A 21,632-nucleotide genomic window follows, 5' to 3' on the forward strand; every position below is an offset into this window, starting at 1 on the left:
CTCGTTCCACCATTGAGGTGCCAGGGAGGGACGAGAAGAGTCGAGATCGGGATGAACGACTTTTGAGCCCCCATAGCGAAGGATGGGCGAGGCGTCCTGCACTGGTGGAGGAGCGAAGGGAGCGTTGAGAGGTTTGGAACCTGACCATAGATTGCAGGTACAGGGGAGCTGACTGGTGTACTGCCCTGTAGGCCAGTACCAGTGTCTTGAATTTGATGCGTTGCAGCGTTCTGAATGAGCTGAAGCGGTCGGATGTCGGAGCACGTTGCAGTAGTCCAGGCGAGAGATGATAAGTGACTGGACCAGGAGTTGAGTCGCTTCTCTTGTGAGAAAGGGACGGATTTTGCGGATGTTGTAGAGGGAGAACCTACAGGAGCGTGCTGTCGCAGCTATGTTGGCTGAGCAAGACAGCTGGTTGTCAAGGATCACCCCAAGGTTCTTAGCTGTTTGGGAGGGAAGTACAGTGGTATTGTCAATGGAGATGGAGAGATCTGCGAGAGGGCAGTCTTTCCCTGGGAGGAAGAGTAGTTCTGTCTTACGAAGGTTGAGCTTGAGGTGGTGGGCAGACATCCAGTCGCCAATGTCTTTGAGGCATGCAGAGATGCGAGCCTCGATTTGAGTGTCGGAGGGGGGAAGGAAAGGAAAAGCTGGGTCTCATCATACCATCTTGCGGTCCAGACTCAAAGCTCTCGGTATCGAAGGCACCGCACTCAGTTGGCTCCAGTCCTACCTCTCCAACCGCTGTCATTTAATTTCCCTCCACAATCACTCCTCTGCCCCCTCCACAGTTTACACATGGTGTCCCTCAAGGTTCTGTACTCGGCCCACTCCTCTTCATCATCTACATCCTCCCCCTCGGTCAGATCCTCCGCCACTTCAACCTCAACCTCCACTGCTATGCCGATGACACCCAGATTTACCTCAGCACCAAATCCCCCCACAACCCACCCCTCTCCCATATCAACTCCTGTCTGTCTGCAATAAAAGTCTGGATGCAACACAGCTTTCTACAACTCAACAGTGACAAAACTGAACTACTCCTCATGAGCTCCAAATCCACCCTCAGCAAACTCAACAACCCCTCACTCACCATCGACTGCACCACTGTTTCCCCATCTCCTCAGGCACGCAACCTTGGTGTGATCCTCGACCCCACCCTTTCCCTTGAGCCCCACATCCGCCAAATCCTCATTCTACCATCTCCGAAACCAAAACATCGGTCCTCCCTTTCTCATCCTGCTGCTGAAACGCTCATCCACGCCTTCATCTCCTCCCGTCTCGACTACTGCAACTCACTTCTCTATGGCATCAACTCCACCCTCATCAATAGACTCCAACTGGTCCAGAACGCAGCCGCCCGACTCCTCACCCACACCAATTCCTGGCACCATATCACCCCAGTCCTAAAACAACTCCACTGGCTTCCCGTCTCCTCCCAGATCACCTACAAAATCCTCGTCATCACATACAAAGCTCTTCACCAACTGGCCCCCCAATATCTCACCAACCTCCTCTCCCCCTACCAACCCTCCCGGTCCCTCAGATCCACCTCTGCCGGCCTTCTCTCCACTCCCAAGTCCAACCTCCACAGTTTCGGTGACAGAGCCTTCTCCAGGGCAGCTCCCAAGCTCTGGAACTCTCTCCCCCCGGATATTAGAGAATCAGAGTCCCTCACTGTATTCCAATCCTGCCTCAAGACCCATCTTTTCTCCTCTGCCTTCTCTTAAGTTCCCCCTGCCTATCCCTGTGTGTCTGTGTCGTGTTTGTCCATTGTCTGTTTCACCTTCGTCGCCCCCGCCCTTTTAGTGTTTAGTGTAAAGCGAGTCCTTGAAAATCCCGTATTTATCCCATATTTAATATTATTATTATCATTTGTCAGTTGTGTCTAAACTTTTACAGTCTGTTAGTTTATTCTTCACATTTTCACAACACAACCACTCAGCTCTGCAGTGGCTGAGAATAGCATAGTACTGTCTGCACTTGCCTTGACATCATGTGAATGTGCGTTTGTTTTTATTCGGCCGATGTCCCGGTTTGGCGGACTTTGTCATGTTTAAATACAAACGTACCGCCTGGCTGGGAATTTGTGGGAAATGAGAGGCTGCACGTTGCCCGCAATGGGAAAAACAGTACAGTACATCTGCACCATGTTGCCACAGATGTATCACTAATGGTGTGTTCGTAAATCCACTCTGACACTCCACACTGAAATGAGAGTGTGGAGCGCAGTACATTACAACAGCACTCCCTATTTACGAATGGTCCAGTGTGCGCTCTGGTGCTCGGAGTGGCTATTTCCTAACGCACACTAACTGAACACTAGGGCTGTCCTCGACTCAGGATTCTGCCAGTCGAATCGGATTCGACTGTCAATACAAATATTCGACTATTCTATACAAAAAAAAATTAATAATATCTTCAGTGATTAAAGTTATTATTTCAACCACATTAACAGTCAATACAACAGAGTGATGGGGACATATTTTTGAGCATTTAAAAATCAATAAGAGACTCTATATGATCATGCTAGATTTGAATAGACCCTTTTCATGGGGACCATTTTGTGTAGAAACGGCATGTTAAACACAGGTGCAAGCAAAACACTAATGAGGGTTCCCAAATTCCAATCATGGAAGTTGGAAACCCTCATTACTGTTTTTGTTGCACCTGTGTGTTTACCCTGCCTTTTCTACACAAAATGGCCCCCGTGAAAAGGGTCTATTGCCGACATCGGGCTATTGAATAATGGATTTGTCTGAATAATGAGACAGGCAGGACACACATATTTCTTTTTTATTTTATTAAGCTCTTATAGCCATTTTTTTAAATTTCACCTTTTAAACATTAAGACAACATGTAGCCTTCATGGATAACAACTTAACTTCCTTAATGTTCAACAAAGTTCTTCATCAGAAACATGGTTGCAATGATATTCACCAAATTCTGTGTTTAATTTAAAAATGGGCACGTGGGGGGGAGAGGAGTCAAAATTTCCTTAGTGGTATAAGCACTTCAACTGATCAAATAAAATTATTGAACACTGAAAATGTGATGTTTACTTTATAGTATTCCTGCATTATACTGTATATATACAATTGACCACGAGGGAGAGGGAGAGAATGACAAACTGATCCAAACCCAAAATGCCATGAACAGAAAAGCTGAGCTCCAGCCTGCTGACCCCCCAAGATGCCTCGAGCAAAGGCCAAGCAGTTAGAGATCTGTATAGTCTACTGATTTGAATTCAACACTTTTCAGTACTGGCCGATCTATTCTCCTTTCGGTTTAAAGGTCGAACTTGACTTTTACTTGACAGGAGAGCCTGTATGCCATGTGTCTCCACTCTCCAGACTATTGTGCAAATGAAAATGAAAACCAAAGTGGACGCAATAACAGCTTTTAAACAACTGCCACAGGTAATATGATACAAAATTTCAACTATAACACAATGTTTCATTCAACATCATTCAATGTATCTAGCCTATAGAAAAATTTACATAATGATATGCTGTGTTTGTGTGTGTGTGTGTGTGTGTGTGTGTGTGAGTGAGAGAGAGTGTGTGTTCTCCCTGCAGGTCCCCTCCCAAGGCGTAGGGTTCTGATTGGTCAAATTGCACCAAATTCAACACTGCACTTCCTTGGGTTCTGAGCAGCGCACCCACCAAGTTTGAAGTCGATCAGACAAATGGTTATCGCAATACATGAAAGCCGTTCTCTGATTAGTCGAATTGCACAAAATTTGACACTGCACTTTCTCGGGTCCCCAGCAGCGTACCCGCCAATTTTGAAGTCGATCGGAAAAACGGTCCTTGAGATATGTAAATGCCGTGTTCTGATGGGTCAAATTGCACGAAAGCTGAAGCACGGCACTGCACTTTCTCGGGTCCCCAGCAGTGCACCCGCCAAGTTTGAAGCTATCGGATGAATGGTTATCAAGATAGGCGAAAGCCTTGAGATATGTAATTGCCATGTTCTGATTGGTCAAATTGCACGAAAGCTGAAGCATGGCACGCAGCTCACGTGAGATGGGGGTTTCCCAGAGCCGCAGCTCCGCCTGCTATTGGTCCGTGATCGGCAAGCTGCGCGATCACTGGACAGGCGATCACCCCCTTTTCTATAATCTATTGTACTCCAAACGGGCGAGTTATATAAAAATGGACCCCCCTGCAGTTGTTATGAAAAGGTGAAATTAGCTATATAGACCAAAATTGTGTTAAGGCCCAGGCTGTAAAGATGCTTAATTACTGTTACAAAGTGGAGCATTTTAACAGGAACGACGTGACTTCTGAGCCCTGCCTCAAGTGGCCATTTGAGGAATTACAGCTTAAACAAAGACTTCCACATCTTCCTGGGAAAGGGGCAGAGCTTGCCCACTGGTTCATATGTTGTAATTTGTACTATGCTATAATCTTGATACTCCTCATCTTTCTTCTTACTAAAAGCCTAACTAGAGACAGGAGTTGAAAACTAGCAATAGCTATAAACTCTGTATGAACATCAGTTACTTTAACTTGTTTGAAATGAGTGAACGGTTGCTATGTAAACTTGCATTATCCCTATCAAATAAACGATAAATACTGTAATCCAATAACACATCATGCTCTCCCACTCTTCACCACCCCCCACTGCCCCACCACCACCACCCCATCTCGATTCTCCCCCTGCTTGCACCGCTCCCCACAATAGAGCACCGCAGAAATGAGTCCGGAAGTAGCGCTTGGGTTCGTAAGAGGAAGAGTGAATAGGATTTTAGAATGGGGATTTCACTTAAATGCATAAAATAAGGTCTGTGGTTAACAAACATTTATGGGAGCGCGAATTTGGGTTCAGCAGGATAATCTTCACAAACATGAATAACTTTTATGACTTTTGGAACGTAAATGCTTTTTTTTAAACATGATTTTTAGAAAACGCTTCAAAAGGCATAAAAGTGCTTAACGTTCGTGAAGATTATTCTGCTGAACCCAAATTTGTGCTCCCATAAACTTTTGTTAACCACAGACCTTATTTGATGCATTTAAGTGAAATCCCGATTCTGGCGATTTCTGGTTAAGCCTACAAGAATATGTCATCCCTGCGGTACTGTATTGGTCGAATTGTATGATATTCGACACTGCATTTTCTTAGGTCCCCAGCGCACCCACCAATTTTCCAAGTGAATCGGTTTTCGAGATAGGTTCAAAAGGGGGGGAATTGTGAGCAATTGTGCTTTTGCACTCTTTTTTCGGTAAATGTATCCTTTGTTGATGCAGTTAGCCTAATAAAAAATAAATAAATGAATAAACATTTAATATTGACCCATCTACCATAACCCATCTACACTTGTTTCATCACAGTTACATCAGATAATGTAGGGTCATTTTTGCTCATGTCCTCTCCAGGTGTTGTTGTTCCCTGGATGGTCTGAGTCTCAGTCCTGAGGAGTTCCTAATTGCTTCCAAAGGGATGGAAAACAATGTGCAAAGACAGCAGGCAAAATCATCTATAGCATCAAATGTTTTTGACCAAAACACTGCACTATAAATGTATCGCCATATTCATAATCCATTGGTGAAGCACCCTAAACAAAAATATATTTGATTGCCATTACTAAATTGTTGCAGGGGGTGAGAATAAGGAGAGGCCAGTATAATCAGCAGGAACAAACGGCAATCATAGTTTGCACTGCTGCAGGACAATGCAAGAAATATACAGTGCAGAAGCATAAAATGTGGATAAAAATTCCCTTTCATAATTCTTAGTTTTCCTTAATGTTCAACAAAGTTCATCAGAAACATGGGGTTAGTCTTCGGTTTTATGAAGTTTATTTGTCAGGGACCATTTGCAAAAGATAACATTGATCTCAAAGAGAAAAGATGCTTTGCTCTAGATTCTAACAAATTGCTAATTTCCATCCGCAGTCCCAGGGCAGGTTGCCAGCACAAACAATACAACAATACAATAAATTACAAGGTACATAACAGATATCAAAAAAAGAAATGATCTCTGCGCTACTGTGTGCGTCAGGTGCGTCGGAGAAGTAGGACAACTAGAAGAGGCAAGAAGCTCCCGCAAAGACTTCACTAAAGCAAGACTTTGTTATTCAAAATGCACCGTTTCGGTCAACTGTCCTTCATCTGTCATATTATGCCAGATGGAGGTTGACCAAAAATGGTTGACCGAAACATTGCATTTTGAATAAGAAAAGTCTTGCTTTAGTGAAGTCAGTGTGCGGGAGCTTCTTGCCTCACATAACAGATATCAACACATCTTAATTTATAGCTACATATCACCACAAGTCATACAACCACAATTTATACACACTGCCCACTATATAATATCACATTATAGCCTACAGCTCTAAATAGAAAGTGAGAAAGTGTTAAAATCTGTACAGACTTTCAGGTCAGTGGGGACTGGGGAGTTTGTTCCAATCCTTTATGGCTTTAAATTAAAAGCAGGATTGAGCATCGGCAGAGCCTCTATTGGGAACTCTCCCACTGGACAAAGGTCTTAAGGGGTGGGGGAGCAGCATTACTGATGATCTTGAACACCATGCGGATATTTGAGTACATGATTGTACTTTCAAAATTTAACATTTTATATCGAGAGATTATGTGGCAGTGGTGATATTGTCATTGTTTCCTGTCAAATATTTTCAGAGCTTGTTTATGAAGAGACTCAAGCATCCGCGCGGGAACCTATTTCCCACAAGGGGGGCTGAAGCATATACCCCGACCTGCGCAGCGCGCTTCGCTTCGCACGTGCATGCACCTTGTGCGAGCATGCTGCGTGAAGTAGGTTGGCACTTGTATTGCACATTGTCTTAAAACTTGCATGGAATAGCCTAATATTACAGCACAATGGCTCTAAATAAATCTTGGTCAGCATAATTGTAACTAACAAACACAAACTGTAGGCCTATTAGCTATCATGCTTTATTCGATCTATCACAAACAGCCGGTTTGGAAAGAAAACTTTCCCACTGAATCCCACACATCATGCATTAGCACTGAAAGGGACAAAACGGTAGGCTAAACACATGGCTATTCACTTTTCCACTTTTCTCCTTTAGCAGACATTTCAAACTGTCATTTTATAGAAAACCACACAGTTAAGTTCACATTTAGAACGCATTTGAAGAGAGAAGAGAACCCCGACAGTTGATATGAACCACAAACTATAGATCTTTTATTTTATGATTTATTATTTATTTAACTCGGTCTCTTCAGTCAGCGGATTTACATTCTGAGTGTATCTTACTCCAGTTTCAAGTTTCTTTCTCTATCTCTCACACACTCTCTCTCTATCTCACACACACTCTCTCTCTATCTCTCACACACTCTCTCTCTATCTCACACACACTCTCTCTCATACATTCGATTCAAAGCTTTGTTGCGCTGTAGTGATGCACGGGCCGCAGTTATAACCGCGTTGACCGCGGATATCCCGACCCGCGGGCGGCCTGGATCTTAAAAATAAACATTCTGATTAATAGCGGATGGGTTGCGGGCGGTTGAAACGATGTATCATTAATGAGGAAAAATAATATTAATTACGTTCTCTAGTCTATGAACGTATTTTAAGCTACATTTTTCATCAGGCACATTCTTAGTCGCCTATTTTTGATCCATAAAAGGACCCACGGCCGTAAACCAAACAATAGCCATGTGCTAGGTCGCTAGGCTCCATTTATAGTGTTTTATAGCGTTTATAGCGTCGGGTGCATGGCGGGCGCGGATCTATAAATAGTATTTATGGCGGGCGGACGGTTCATGCATACACACGGATTAGGATGGCACAAAAGCTCATCCGCGCTGTCCTAAAGTAAAGTGGCTTTGCTGTCTGTGGTGCTGAAAGCGATAGTCTGTAGTCGTCAACTTTAAAGCTGTTAGAATAGCGCAGCGGCAGACAGGAGATCACAGGAGTTTCGCCAAGTGAAGATGCAGGGCTGGGGGGGGGGGGGGGGGGGCAGGGGCAGAGGCCGCCACCAGGGGGGGCTGCAGCCCCGGCAGCTCCCCACTTCCAGCGCCATTGGACTCAAGCAGCTTCAAGGTTGTCTTATTTGCCCGAGACCAACATGAAATACAGTAGGGGAAATAAGAGAAAATCATTGCATTTAAGAAGATATTAGATGCCACCGTTGTAAGCGAATTTCTGATGTGTCTAAAATTGGCTAGGTGTTTGTCTCATCTTTCTGATTACGCTTTTTAAAGCTCAGAGTGGGATCCAAAATAACATCAACATTTTTTATTTTTAGTCCATTTACAAAAAAGTCAGGATAGTCACTGTGTCTTTTATTTGTTTGTTAGAGAAATACATAGTCTTCTGTGTCTTCTCAACATTCAAGGTTATACAGGAATCATTTAGCCACATTGCCGCTTTGACCATAGCAAGTGAAAGTTTGGCAGCAACATGAGATGCATCTTTGCCATGAGTGTATATGACTGTATCATCAGCGTACATCAAAATCTCCACTCTATCACATTCATGGTTGCAATGATATTCGCCAAATTCGGTGTTTAATTTAAAAAGGGGCACGGGGTGGGGGGGTTTTGGTCAAAATGTCCTTAGTGGAATAAGCACATCAACTGATCCAAATAAAATGATTGAACATTGAAAATGTGATGTTTATTTTATAGTATTCCTGCATTAGGTATATACAGTTGACCACGAGATGGGAGAGACAGGGAGAGAATGACAAACTCATCCAAACCCAAAACACCATGAACAGAAAAGCCTGCTGACCTCGATGCCTCGAGCAAAGGCATAAAATAGCAAGATTAGACAACAGCGAGAGACAGGAGAGCCTGTATGTCATGAGTCTCCACTCTCCAGAGGCATCAGCCTTCACAACACTCAGATCAACGCACAATAAGAACACCGCTCCCGGCTACTTCACTGACACCATGCTCCTCTTACCTCGGAAGATTTTAAACAGTTGTGCTCTTATGGCTCGAATACTCACACCATAGATTACTGGATTAAGAATGGGGGGGAATATCAGAAAGTACACAGACATAAACACCTTTGTTTCATAAGGCAGGTGACTTGCGTCAAATCGGCTTTGTACTATTTCAATAAAGCACCCGATAGCGTAGTTGGTTATTGCTAAAAGGTGGGGAGAGCAGGTTCGCAGGGCTTTGAGCTTGGAGTCTTTAGATGACTTTGCACTTATCTTCAGGATGTGTGCATATGAGTAAAGCACCATGATGAGCTGTGGGACTGAGTATACAACCACAGACAGCAGGCCCACTATGTTAACGACATACGTGTCTGTGCAGGAGAGTTTCACCATCGAGTAATTGGAGCAGTACAGCCTCTCCATTTTCTTCTCACAAAACCGTAGCTGAAGAACCAAAATGAAAACTATAAGAAATGCGACCATGGGGTAAAGCCAAGTAAAAGTAATAAGCTTATACACTCTAGTCAGTGACATCATGACATGATACTGCAGCGGATAACATATGGCCACATACCTATCGTAACTCATTGCTGCCAAAATTGTAAATTCAGCAATGGCATATGTATGTATAGCATAGATCTGTGTTTGACAGAAGGACAGAGACACCTCATATGAATCTGAAAATATATTGCTCAGTAGTGCCGGCAAGAGAGCCGTACTGCCATAGAGGCCGTTTGCAGTCAAGTTACACACCAACAAATACATTGGCTCATGCAGTGTTTTTTCAGTATAGATCACTCCAATTAACAGCACATTCTCAACAATAATGGCAATGTAGATAATCAGAAATATACAGAAATACATGGGCTTCAGTTCTTCCATCCCATTGTATGCAAACAGAATAACTGATGTCACTCCAGATGAATTTGCCATGCCGAGGCACATTTGTCCAGGGGCTGCAGAAAACATCTGAGTTAGTCACAATCTACCATACATACAGTATAGTGCTTTGTATGAACATCTGAGTTAGTCACAATCTACCATACATACAGTACAGTGCTTTGTATGAACATCTGAGTTAGTCACAATCTACCATACATACAGTATAGTGCTTTGTATGAACATCTGAGTTAGTCACAATCTACCATACATACAGTATAGTGCTTTGTATGAACATCTGAGTTAGTCACAATCTACCATACATACAGTATAGTGCTTTGTATGAACATCTGAGTTAGTCACAATCTACCATACATACAGTATAGTGCTTTGTATGAACAAGAGACAAAATATACTTTACCTTTGTGTGATGTCCCCTCCACCACTTCACTGAACTGAGTTTTATACTTGTCACTTCTCTTCCCCTCTGAAAACAAGTCATGTGGTTTTACCAAAAAACCCAATGAGCAATGACCCAGTGAGAGGGAGGGAGGGAGAGAGAGAGAGAGACAGAGAGAGAGAGAGAGAGAGAGAGAGAGAGAGAGAGAGAGAGAGAGAGAGAGAGATACTTTTGTATAGACTGCTAAAAGTGTACTGTATATGTGAAATATTTAGATAAAACTTTGGCTGGCATGGGAAACACTAAAGTACCAAGATAACAAGATGCCTTGAGAAACTGCCTTGTTTTATATATATATCTATCTCTCTATATATACAGTATATCTATATCTATATCTATATATCTATATATATCTATATCTATATCTATATATATATATATATATATAAATTCATGTTCAGATAAAATGTTCAGATAAAAATGTGTTGTGAAGGTTGAAAGGTTCTGCAGCATGTCAGCTTTTCTAAATGTGTTATGAAGGTTCTGCAGCATGTCATCTTTTCTAAACTACGCCAACTAGGCCACGCATGCTCGATTCCTAGGTTCGCTCGTATTCGCAGCAAGGCCGCTGCGTGGCCTTGGCCGCAGCTCGGCTGCTGTGCACCCTTGCCTTCCCTATTGGCGCACAGTGTCTCCCTCTCTCCCTCAGTCTCTCTCCCCCTCTCCTCTCTCTCGCTCTCCTTCAATCTCTCTCCCTCTCCTCTCCCTCAGTCTCTCTCCCTCTCCCTCAGTCTCTCTCCCCCTCTCTCTCTCCCTCTCCTCTCTCTCCCTCTCCCTGGGTCTCTCTCGTGAGCCTCCTCAGTCTCTCTCGTGAGCCTCAGACTGATCGCTGATGACATCATCACTGATGACATCGCTGATGACATCATCACTAAAGACATCACTGGTGACATCATCACTGATGTCATCAGTAATGATGTCATCAATGATGTCATCAGTCTGTCTCTTTTGTGTGTGTGTTTGTGTGAGCATGTGTGTGTGTGCCTGTCTGTCTCTTGTGTGTGTGTATGTGTGTGTGTGTGTGTGTGTATGTGTGTGTGTGTGTGTGTGTGTGTGTGTGTGTGTGTGTGTGTGTTTTTGAGACTCTTGTGTGTGTGTGTGTGTGTGTGTGTGTGTGTGTGTGTGTGTGTGTGTGTGTGTGTGTGTGTGTGTGTGTGTGTGTAATTGTATGTGTACATCACTGATGATGTCACAATGCCCTTTGACATCATGATGTCACAATTTATGACATCACTGATTACATCATCACTGGGACTTTGTGTGTGAGTGAATTTATGACATCACTGATGATGTCATCAGTGGGACAGACAGGGAAACAAACAAACAAAAAACAGACAGAGCCCCAGCTTTTATAGATATAATATAGATAGATATAGATAGATAGATAGATAGATAGATAGATAGATAGATAGATAGATAGATAGATAGATAGATAGATAGATAGATAGATAGATAGATAGATAGAAGATGTGTTGTGAAGGTTCTGCAGCATGTCAGCTTTGCTTGTGTGTTGCTTGAAGACAGAACTGCTAACACATCAGAAACGCTTTTCTTTTTCTTCCTGTGATTAATTCGCACATTACTAATAGTAGCTCATTCAGAATGCTGCTGCTAGAGTTCTAACAAAGACTAAGAACGCTGATCATGTTACTCCAGTTCTTAGGTCCTTACACTGGTTGCCAGTGTGTCATAGAATAGATTTTAAAATACTGTTACTAGTCTACAAATCACTTAACAGCCTAGGCCCAAAATACATCGCTGAATTGCTCCCACGCTACGAACTGTCTAGACCTCTCAGGTCAGCAGGGTCCGGCTTACTAACTGTCCCTAGGATCAAATCAAATCATGGGAAGGCCGCATTCACCCACTATGCTTCTGTTAGCTGGAACAAACTGCCTGAAGACCTCAGATCTGCCCCAACTTTACTTACTTTTAAAAATAGACTAAAGACTTTTATGTTTACCGTCGCTTTTAACTGCTGACAGCTGTTTTTTGGAGATGTGTGTGGCCTATAAAGGTTCGAGTCCAACTATTATAAAGGCTATGGACATTTTTCCAATCGTGTGTGTAATCATGTTTTCTTATATAGACATGATTTCGGGTGATTTAATATAGAAAAATGTATTTATCCTACCAATTGAGCAAATATTATCTGATTTTATGTAACCCAATGATGTTTCAAGTCCTCTGTAAGTTTTTAGCTATTTTTGTAACTACTACGCTTGTCGCCTAATGCACTTTTTATGCTCTTTCTCAAAGTTCTGTTGTGATGCTCTTAAATGTCTATTTTATCCTCTTCTTTTATTATTTTCTTTTCTTGTGTCATCCATTTTATGTGAAGCTTTGAATAGCCTCTGTGTATGAAATGTGCTATACAAATAAACTTGACTTGACTTGACTTGACTTGACTTGACTTGACTTGACTTGACTTGACTTGACTAGTGCAGTGCCCGTTCAAAACATGCCTGGTCGGAACTGCTGGTCGGAACAGGCCCATATGCATGGCCTCCATTATTGCTGCTTGCTTGCCGTTCGTTATCTTGAGAATTGCTAACCCAACAACTTCACACTCCACACTGCAGTTGCACTTCTTTGGTCCCAATACACCTGCCGTAACCATGGCTAATTCAAGATTCACTTTAATAGCCACAGTAAGTAATCAGATTACAAATGAATAATTTGACTTGGTGCAAATATGCAGTGCAGTCAACAGCATCAACAGTAGAAGACAAAGCAATACAGACAAAAAATCACAAATTATCAAGTGCAAAATATAAAATCCTTTAAAATGACATGATGGGGGGAGGGTAGGATAATGTCCCTGGGGGGGACCCCATCCTGTTACTAAGCCGGCTGTGCTCAGGGGGAATCAGGGTGTGTGGGTGTGTGTGTGTGTGTGTGTGTGTGGGGGGGGGGGGGTTGATAAACTCAATTGAGGGGGATTGCTTGTTGAAGAGGCAGATGGCAGTTGGGAAGAAACTATCCCTGTGATGAGAGGTTCTGGTACCCGCCAGACCTCAGTCTTCTGCCAAGGGGGAGAGCCTCAAAGAGTATATGACCTGGGTGTGTGTGTGTATGTGGGTAGGGGGGGGTCGGCCATGATTTTGCAAGATCGCTTCAGCGTTCTGCCAGTGTGCAGGTCCTGAGGGGATGGCAGGCTGCATCCGACCACCATTTCAGCATGGCGGATGATGCACTGCAGTCTGGAGATGTTCTTGAAGGCAGTAGCAGCATACCAGACAGTGATGGAGGAGGTGAGGGTGGACTCGGCGTTGGAGGTGTGAAAGCACCAACTCTGCCTTTGGCACCTTGAACTTTCTCAGCCGCTGCAGGAAGTAAGTACAGTACATCCTTTTGTGTGCCTTCTTGGTCAGAGCTCTGGGGCCACATTACAGAAACTCCCTATCTTATGTCTTAAGTTAGGATAGGACTAGTTTAAGATAGTATTTTTTCTGATTTGGTATTACAGAAGCAAATCCTAACTAACTTTAGGAATCCTATCTTATCTTGCTAAATCCTATCGTATGTCTTGTTAGGAAATCCTAAATACTCATCCAGCATCGGTTATCAACTTTTCTGTCTGTTACCCTAGCAACCAGTAGCAACAGACACCACCACCTTTCTCAACTCGCGGGGGAAGTAGGACCGCTAGTAGCCTGCTATTAGCTAGTAGGCTAACGATGTGTGTTGTTGTTCCTCCCCCCTTGGAAACTGTATGTACCGAGGAGCCAAATTGCTGATGGCTGTTGCTACCTCAGTTAAATTACGTGACATAGCAGGCTGAGATATTTTGGATATGTCAGCCACTTCAGTTTGAAAATCTCCCTTCGCAAAAAACCGAAGTGCATTTGTAAGTTGTACTACAACCGGCAGAGCCCCGTGTCGCCTAGTCGGTCTCTCCAACACAGGTGTCAGCTCCTCGGCTAGCTGCAGTATCATGTCCCGGGGCGGTCTGTATCGATTAACGAGCGTTCTGTCATGAAAACGCAAAACGTCATTCGGGTCCCGCGTGAGCCTTTCGGCAAATAAATTGCGCCTGTTGACATTTTGTTGGTTTTGAATGTAATAACAGCGCAGCCATAACGTAGGTAGGTAGGCTATAAATAGGCTATAAATTATAACGAGATGCAAGATGGCTGTTGTTCCAGTTGAAAATAGCGTAAATTAGTTAGGACAGTATAGCTGGCATCTTAAAGTTAGGAGAGCTTTTTTAAGATTTTGGGGAGTTGGGACGCTTCTGTAATACGCTTTTCCCATTTTAAATTAGGATGAGAATATTGACTTAGGAACTGTTGTTCTGTAATGGGTGTTTTCCTAAATCAAGTCCTAACTCTAATTACCATGGTTACCAATCATTTAGGATAGGATTTGGAATTTAGGAAGTTTCTGTAATGTCGCCCCTGATGTACAGCTTCCTTTTGCAGGTCCCGGCTGATGTTGGAACCCAGGAAGTGAAACGACTCCATAGCATTGACTGGGGAGTCACCCAGGGTGATGGGGGAAGGTGGGGCTGCATTACTCCTGTAGTCCACAACCATCTCCACTGTCTTTTGAGCATTGAGCTCCAGGTTGTTTTGACTGCACCAAGTCATCAGGTGGTCGATCTCAATGGGGTCCATCCCCCCACTGGGCCGCTCTGATCATAACCTGGTGCGGCTATACCCCCTTTACATTCCCATGGTACAAAATCAACCCCCAACCACAAGAACAGTGAAGGGCATGTCTGAACAAGCCAGTGAGGCGCCGAGGGACTGTTTTGAAACCACAGACTGGGAAGTGCTCTGCGGGCTCTCTCCATCTCATCCACTCGTCCCCCCTCCAGTCTCGCTTTAACTGCTGACCAGGTGAGGGGGGAGTTAAGAAAAAATCAAAGGAAGGAAGGCCACGGGCCCTGATGGAATTAGCTCCAGACTGCTCAAAGACTGCGCTGACCAGCTCTGTGAAGTGGTTCTGTCTATTTTCAATCTGAGCCTCAGTCTGGAGCGAGTCCCTGTGCTGTGGAAAACTTCCTGTCTGGTTCCTGTCCCAAAGGTCTCTCACCCAAGGGAGCCCAATCACTTCAGACCGGTGGCCTTAACTTCTCACCTCATGAAGACTATGGAGAGGATCTTACTCAAACACCTCCGTCCTCTGGTGAGCTCTGTGATGGACCCACTTCAGTTCGCTTACCAACCGGGCATTGGGGTTGATGACGCCATCACCTTCCTTCTGCACAGATCCCTTTCACATCTGGAGAATGCTGGGTGCACTGTGAGGGTCATGTTTTTTGACTTTTCAAGTGCATTCAACACGATACAACCATCTTTGCTCAGGTTGAAGCTTGAAGAAGCAGGAGTAGACTGTATGGATCATTGACTACCTCACCAACAGGCCACAGTATGTGAGGCTGCGTAACTGTGTGTCTGATGTGGTGCTGTGCAGCACGGGGGCACCCCAGGGGACGGTGTTTGCCCCTTTCCTCTTCACCCTGTACACAGCAGACTTCAGACACCACACGAACAGCTGCCACATCCAGAAGTTCTCTGATGATACAGCCATCGTTGGGTGTGTATCAGGGGAGGACGAACAGGAATATAGGGGGGTCATCAAGGACTTTGTTGACTGGTGTGAGCGTAACCATCTCCAGTTGAACGCCAGCAAGACAAAGGAGATGGTGATTGAATTCCGAAGGAAGAAGCCCCAAACTCAATCACCGGTGAACATCCAGGGAGTTGACATTGAGGTGGTAGGAACCTATAAATACCTGGGTGTTCACCTCAACAATAAACTGGACTGGTCAAATAACACTGACATCCTCTACAAGAAGGGTAAAGTCTTCTCCACCTTCTGAGGAGACTGAGCTCCTTTGGTGTATGCAGGTCTCTGTTAAGCACTTTTTATGACACTATTGTGGCTTCTGCAATCTTCTATGCAGTGGTCTGCTGGGGAGGAGGGATCACTGAGCGGGAAAGGAAAAGGCTGAATAGACTGGTGAAAAAGGCTGGCTCGGTCCTGCCCTCTGGACCCCGTTGAAGTGGTGAGTGAGAGGAGGATGCTTGCCAAGCTGACGACAATCATGGGCAACTCCTCTCACCTAGCCTGGGTAAACCCAGCCTCCACGTGACCTCTATCTATGTGTGACTGATAGCACATAGATAGAGGTCACGTGGAGGCTGGGTTTACCCAGGCTACCTCTCACCCCCTGCATGAGACTGTGGGTGCCTTAAGCAGCTCCTTCAGTGCCAGACTGATACATTCACGGTGTAAGAAGAAGCGCTACCGCACGTCCTTTGTCCCTACGGCTGTCAGACTTTTTAACATCCAATAATAGTTCACCACAATGTAGCACTGTTGTTGTTGTCGTTTTTATTGGTAACTATTGTTATTGTGTGCTGCTGGCTATAGTTTTGCACTTTATAGTTTTGCACTTTACCATTCTAATGGATTTTGCTGCTGTTGCTATTGTTAGTTGTTGTTGGTAAGTATTGTTGCTGTTCTTATCTTTTAGTGTGTGTATTGGATTTATCTTTGTGTTTTATTTTTAGAGCTGTTTTTATGTCTTCCTTGTGAGAGCTGCTGTAACAAGTACATTTCCCCACTGTGGGATTAATAAAGGCAATCAATCAATCAATCTCATGATCCCCCATGATCCTCTTTACCACAGAGCATCCATGACCCAGAACAACCGCAGCATCAGAAGACATGTTCCACAAAACAACTACATGAAAAGACATTTAGGCCTAATATGCAAACTGTTAAATTCCCAAATTGACCAGGGGAGAAAGGATGTAACGGGGCGGCTTTAGCTCAGGAGGTAGAGCGGGTCGGCCAATGACGCAAGGGTTGGCGGTTCGATCCCCACTCCCTCCCAGCTGCTGTCGTTGTGTCCTTGGGCAAGACACTTAACCCTCCTTGCTCCCGATGGTGTGGCAGCCTGCCGCCATCGGTGTATGAATGGGTGAATGTAGACTATCTACTGATTGTAAAGCGCTTTGGATAAAAGCGCTATATAAATGCAGGCCATTTACCATTTACCATGTAACATATAAAAACAAAGCAAACCGGGGGACAAAGGAGACAGAGAGATTGTTCACAATAATCAGGTTTGTATTACAACAATAAGGTTTATTTGAAAAGGTTACAGGACACAAGTGTGTCGGTTGGCTTAACCACAAACAAGTATAAGTTAAGGGTGGCCCCACCATAAGCAGAAATCAACAAGCCGGGGATCGACCCCGCAACCAATGAACATGCCAAACTAACTAAAGAAGCACACTCGACAAGAGTTAAAGTTCACACTCTCCAGAAGAGATTTACCGATACCGGAGAGAAAATGGTAAGCACCACACACACAGCACCAAGCTGTCAAATGGCCCACTGGCCCTGACTGTCTGTCTCTCCAGGGTTTGAAGCTGTAGTATTGGCAGAGTGAGTACACCTGTGCTCTCCTGCACAGGTGCCACAGTAAGGGCAGGGCTTGGAGAGGATCAGTGAGTAGAGACAGACATTAAGTACAGGCCACAAACACAGAGATATATAGACAATAATCGGTGTCCACTCGGTAACAGATTATCAATGAATAAAATGCATAATAGCACAATAGCACAATAGCATATTGTTGTGATCTTCAAAACAGTCAAATGCATGCTACTTCAGAGTAAACACTTAATAAATGAATGTTATCAAATTCAACAACATATACTTGGTAAGTGAAATAAGCATTTTCATTTTTGCATTTCAAAATCTAAAACAACTTCTAATTACAAGTTATAGACTTCTTGGTTTGCCTGTTGTCCTCAAGGTTGTATTAAAAAAAACACACAAAAAAACAGCTGATATTGTATAAAAACAATTATGTCTGAATTAATTATTATCATCGTGTACATTATCAAGCCAAAAATAATAGCAAATGCCAGTGTGATGGAGTTAGTTTGTACTTATGCTGCTGCAGCCGCTATCTTTCTTCTTTTTGGTCGCAGGCTCTTACATTTAAAATATAGTTTAAAAATGTGAACTCTTATTAGTTGAGTTCCAAGGCCATATAGCACTGGGTTTGCAATCGATGGAATTATGACAAAGTATACCGACATGAAGATCCGTGCCTCAGGCGCGATGTGACTCATGTCAAATCTACTTTGAATAATCTCAAAAAAGGAACCTATGGTGTAGTTTGCCAAAGATAATAAATGTGGGATACAAGTTTTAAGAGCTTTAGCTTGAGATTCTTTTGATAATCGTTTGCATACTCTGAGAATTTGCATATAAGAGAAAAGAATCATCAGTAGCTGAGGGACTATTAGGAACATAATAAGTGTAAGTCCCACAATATTAATGTGAGGCGCCATCGAACACGAGTTTTTGACCAGTTCAAAATTCACACAATGTAATTTCTGTATGACTCTTTCACAGAATTTCAGCTGTACAGTTAGGGAGAAATAAGCAGCAAAAAGAATGAGTGGGTACAGGTATGCCAACACAACCAGCCTGCTCACTTTTGAATCAGACATGATGCTGTGGTAATGCAGTGGGTAACAGATGGCAACATATCTGTCGTATCCCATAACAGCTAAAACACTAAATGTAATACTTGCATATGTGTGTAAAAAATAGATTTGAGCCAGACACCATTTCAATGTGACCTCATACGTGTCGGATGTAAGCATGCCCAAAGTTGCAGGCAGCAACGCAGTGCTACCGTACATTTCATTGATGGATAAAAAACATATGAACACATACATAGGTTGATGCAATTCCTTCTGTTGATATATAGCAGAAATCAGCTGTACGTTCAAAGTGATGATGATTAGATACAGCAGGAGAAATATAGTGAACTGCACATATTTGTAGTTTTCCATGACTGCATATGCAGCCAATGTGAAAGTTGTTACTGAAACATTGTCCATACTTCAGTTAACTTCTGAAAAGAAAAAAAGGACATGGATCACACTTAGTTGCCAAAAGTTAAATACATTACTGATCCAGATCATTTTAAAATGGTTGACCCAAGCAAAGTTTTTTTCGGAGCTGAGCTGATTCATGCCACAAAAGAAATAAAAAGAAAAACCCCTTTTTGACACAAATCTAAAATTCTAACGAGTAACATTATATCACCTAGAATTCATACCAACTATCATTGTTTTATGAACCAATTTCTGTACTACTGAAGGCAATATACTATTTGAGTTATTAGTGTGTTTGTCAGGGTTGCTGGTTCAAAGTATACAGAGACACATTTAGAAAGCTTTACCGAGTCTACAGTAGGCTACCTGGATGGTCCTCTTCTCGATGCAGGGAAGTCTGTGAGGCATGGACGGCCTTTTAATACCGGCCATGGTGGAGGAGTGGGATGTTGATGTCACTGGCTAAAGTGCGTATGCTTCATTATTACCGGGAATGTGTTTCTTGTTACTAAGGTTACCAAATTGTGTTACTAAGGCTTAACTCCTTGACTATGGTGAGTCTCTAGGAAGCGCAATCACCTGACTGATGTTGTTTAAGACTTTCTTTGTAAAAGGTGTAAGGCAACGTCTGATGTAAGACTGGGTCTGATGATCACGTGAGACTAATACAACGATGTCAGGCTGAGTCTGAGGCTCACTCAAATTTCACACAAAGTAAATTTCAGTGAGCCTCAGTCAGCTTGCACAGACAGGAGCGTGAGCCCATTGACCTTGTATTGATGATAATAATAATAATAATAATAATAATAATAATAATAATAATAATAATAATAATAATAATAATAATAATAATATAATAGTTTCTTCCCCTAGGCAGTCAGGTTGCTGAACAGCTGAACCATATGCACTGCAATGCACTTGTCACTTTGGTTGCATTGTAAATGTGGACTGTGGTATATACACTGAGTGTATAGCTCTGTATAGTTGTGACTGTGTAGCCTACATAGTTATGTAGGTTTACACCTTCCTTTTCTTTTCTGTCGGTCCTTTGTGATCATGTCCTGTGTGTTTAGGCAGAGGGTGCTCAGAAGATAACAATTTCATTGTATTTATACATATAACAATAAAGTTGAACTTGAACTTGAACTATAGGCTACTAGAGATTGAGCGCACGAAACGTGCTCCTTTCTAGTGTCCCTCGCTGGCTCGCCCACTGAACTCGCAGCTCTCATTTCTATCCTCCTGAGTTCCACGGGGTTCCTGCGAGAACATCACATTTTGCTGTTTCTACACTATAATAATACTGTAGCGATCCAGAGTTACATGTAATGTGGTGAGCAATAGAAGTGTCTCGATTGCAGCTAGGAACTGATGTGTGAGAGTGTTACTGGGGGGGAACGCTTGGGGAAGACTTCCGGTCGGACAGAGCATGCGTGAGTCAGTCTCCATATACCGCCAGAAGAGAAGCAGCTAGCTAGCAATCGGCGTAGCAACCGCCAAGAGTTGTCAGATAACTAACTGTGAATAAAGAACCCTGTACCAACAAGAAGCCTCATGATTCCATAAATACCAGGAACGCTACATTGGCGTCAGAAGTTAAGCGGTGAATATTGCCTCCGTATCGGCAAGATGGTGAAGAAGTTCCCGAGGAAAGAGCGGAGAAGAATCAAACGAGAGGCGGGAAGAGAAAGAGCCGGGGCAGACAGCCAGGCGTCCGAAGAGGAGCAGGACCGGGCAGACATAGCCGCTCCTGCAGAGATCCAAGCGGAGCAGACAGTAGGAAGCCGGGTGCTGGTGGGGGTGAAGCCCGAGCTAGACAGCGCTGCCGCCGTAGCCACGGAAGCTATCCCACGGCCCAGCGAAGCTAGCCCGCGGGTCAGTGAAGCGGGACAGGCAGTGGAAAGCCAGGGGCTGGTGAGAGTGAAGACCGGGCCAGACGACATTGTCGCCGTAGCCATGGAGGCTATTCCGCGGCCCAGCGAGGCTAGCCTGCGGGCCAGTGACGGGGAAGTGGCGCGGATCGAGACGGCGCGGGACGGCGCCCGCCGAGGCAAGAAGGAAGTGACTCCGCCGAAATACAACTGTAAAGGCGAGTGGGAGCGATATTGCACAATGTTTAACATGGCAGCGGACATGAATGGCTGGTCGAGGGAGGAGAGAGCCAGCCATCTAGTGATGTCCCTCGAAGGCGAAGCTATAACGTGCGTGGCGGCGATGGCCGATACAAAAGACTTAGATGTGGTGTGGGCGGCCCTGCGGAGGCGTTTCGGCCAATGCAAAGAGGAAGGCATCGTGGTTGCGGAACTGTGTAACAGGCGTAGACGACCGGGGGAGTCGCTGCGGGCACTGGCAACAGACATTGAGATCCTCAGCCGGCGCGTATACAGCCGGCTGCCGCCAGAGTCGCTGGATGAGTTGGCCAGAAATTACTTTATCCAGGCAATCGTGCCGCGAAGTCTAAGCGATCAAGTAATGCTGAAACGGCCAAAGACACTAGAGGAAGCGCTGGAGTTGGCGCTTGAAAGAGAGA

General features: G+C 44.1%; 2 protein-coding genes across 2 annotated transcripts; both read right to left on the reverse strand.

Moving 5' to 3' along the window:
• Positions 1–8,872: 8,872 nt before the first annotated feature.
• On the reverse strand, positions 8,873–9,817 carry LOC310779335 (putative olfactory receptor 7A2; the record flags this gene model as incomplete). The annotated part of the gene is made up of 1 exon (XM_083639873.1): positions 8,873–9,817. One exon carries the CDS (start codon positions 9,815–9,817, stop codon positions 8,873–8,875), a length of 945 nt encoding a protein of 314 aa, XP_083495999.1.
• An 8,322-nt stretch (positions 9,818–18,139) lies between these two features.
• Positions 18,140–19,105, reverse strand: LOC310779439 (olfactory receptor 51L1-like; the record flags this gene model as incomplete). Its single annotated transcript, XM_083639972.1, has 1 exon — positions 18,140–19,105. The coding sequence occupies one exon, from the start codon at positions 19,103–19,105 to the stop codon at positions 18,140–18,142; it is 966 nt and encodes a 321-aa protein (XP_083496098.1).
• Positions 19,106–21,632: the final 2,527 nt, after the last annotated feature.

The sequence above is a fragment of the Poromitra crassiceps genome, assembly GCF_964638095.1.
Source record: "Poromitra crassiceps genome assembly, chromosome: 1".
Classification (NCBI taxonomy): Eukaryota; Metazoa; Chordata; class Actinopteri; order Beryciformes; family Melamphaidae; genus Poromitra; species Poromitra crassiceps.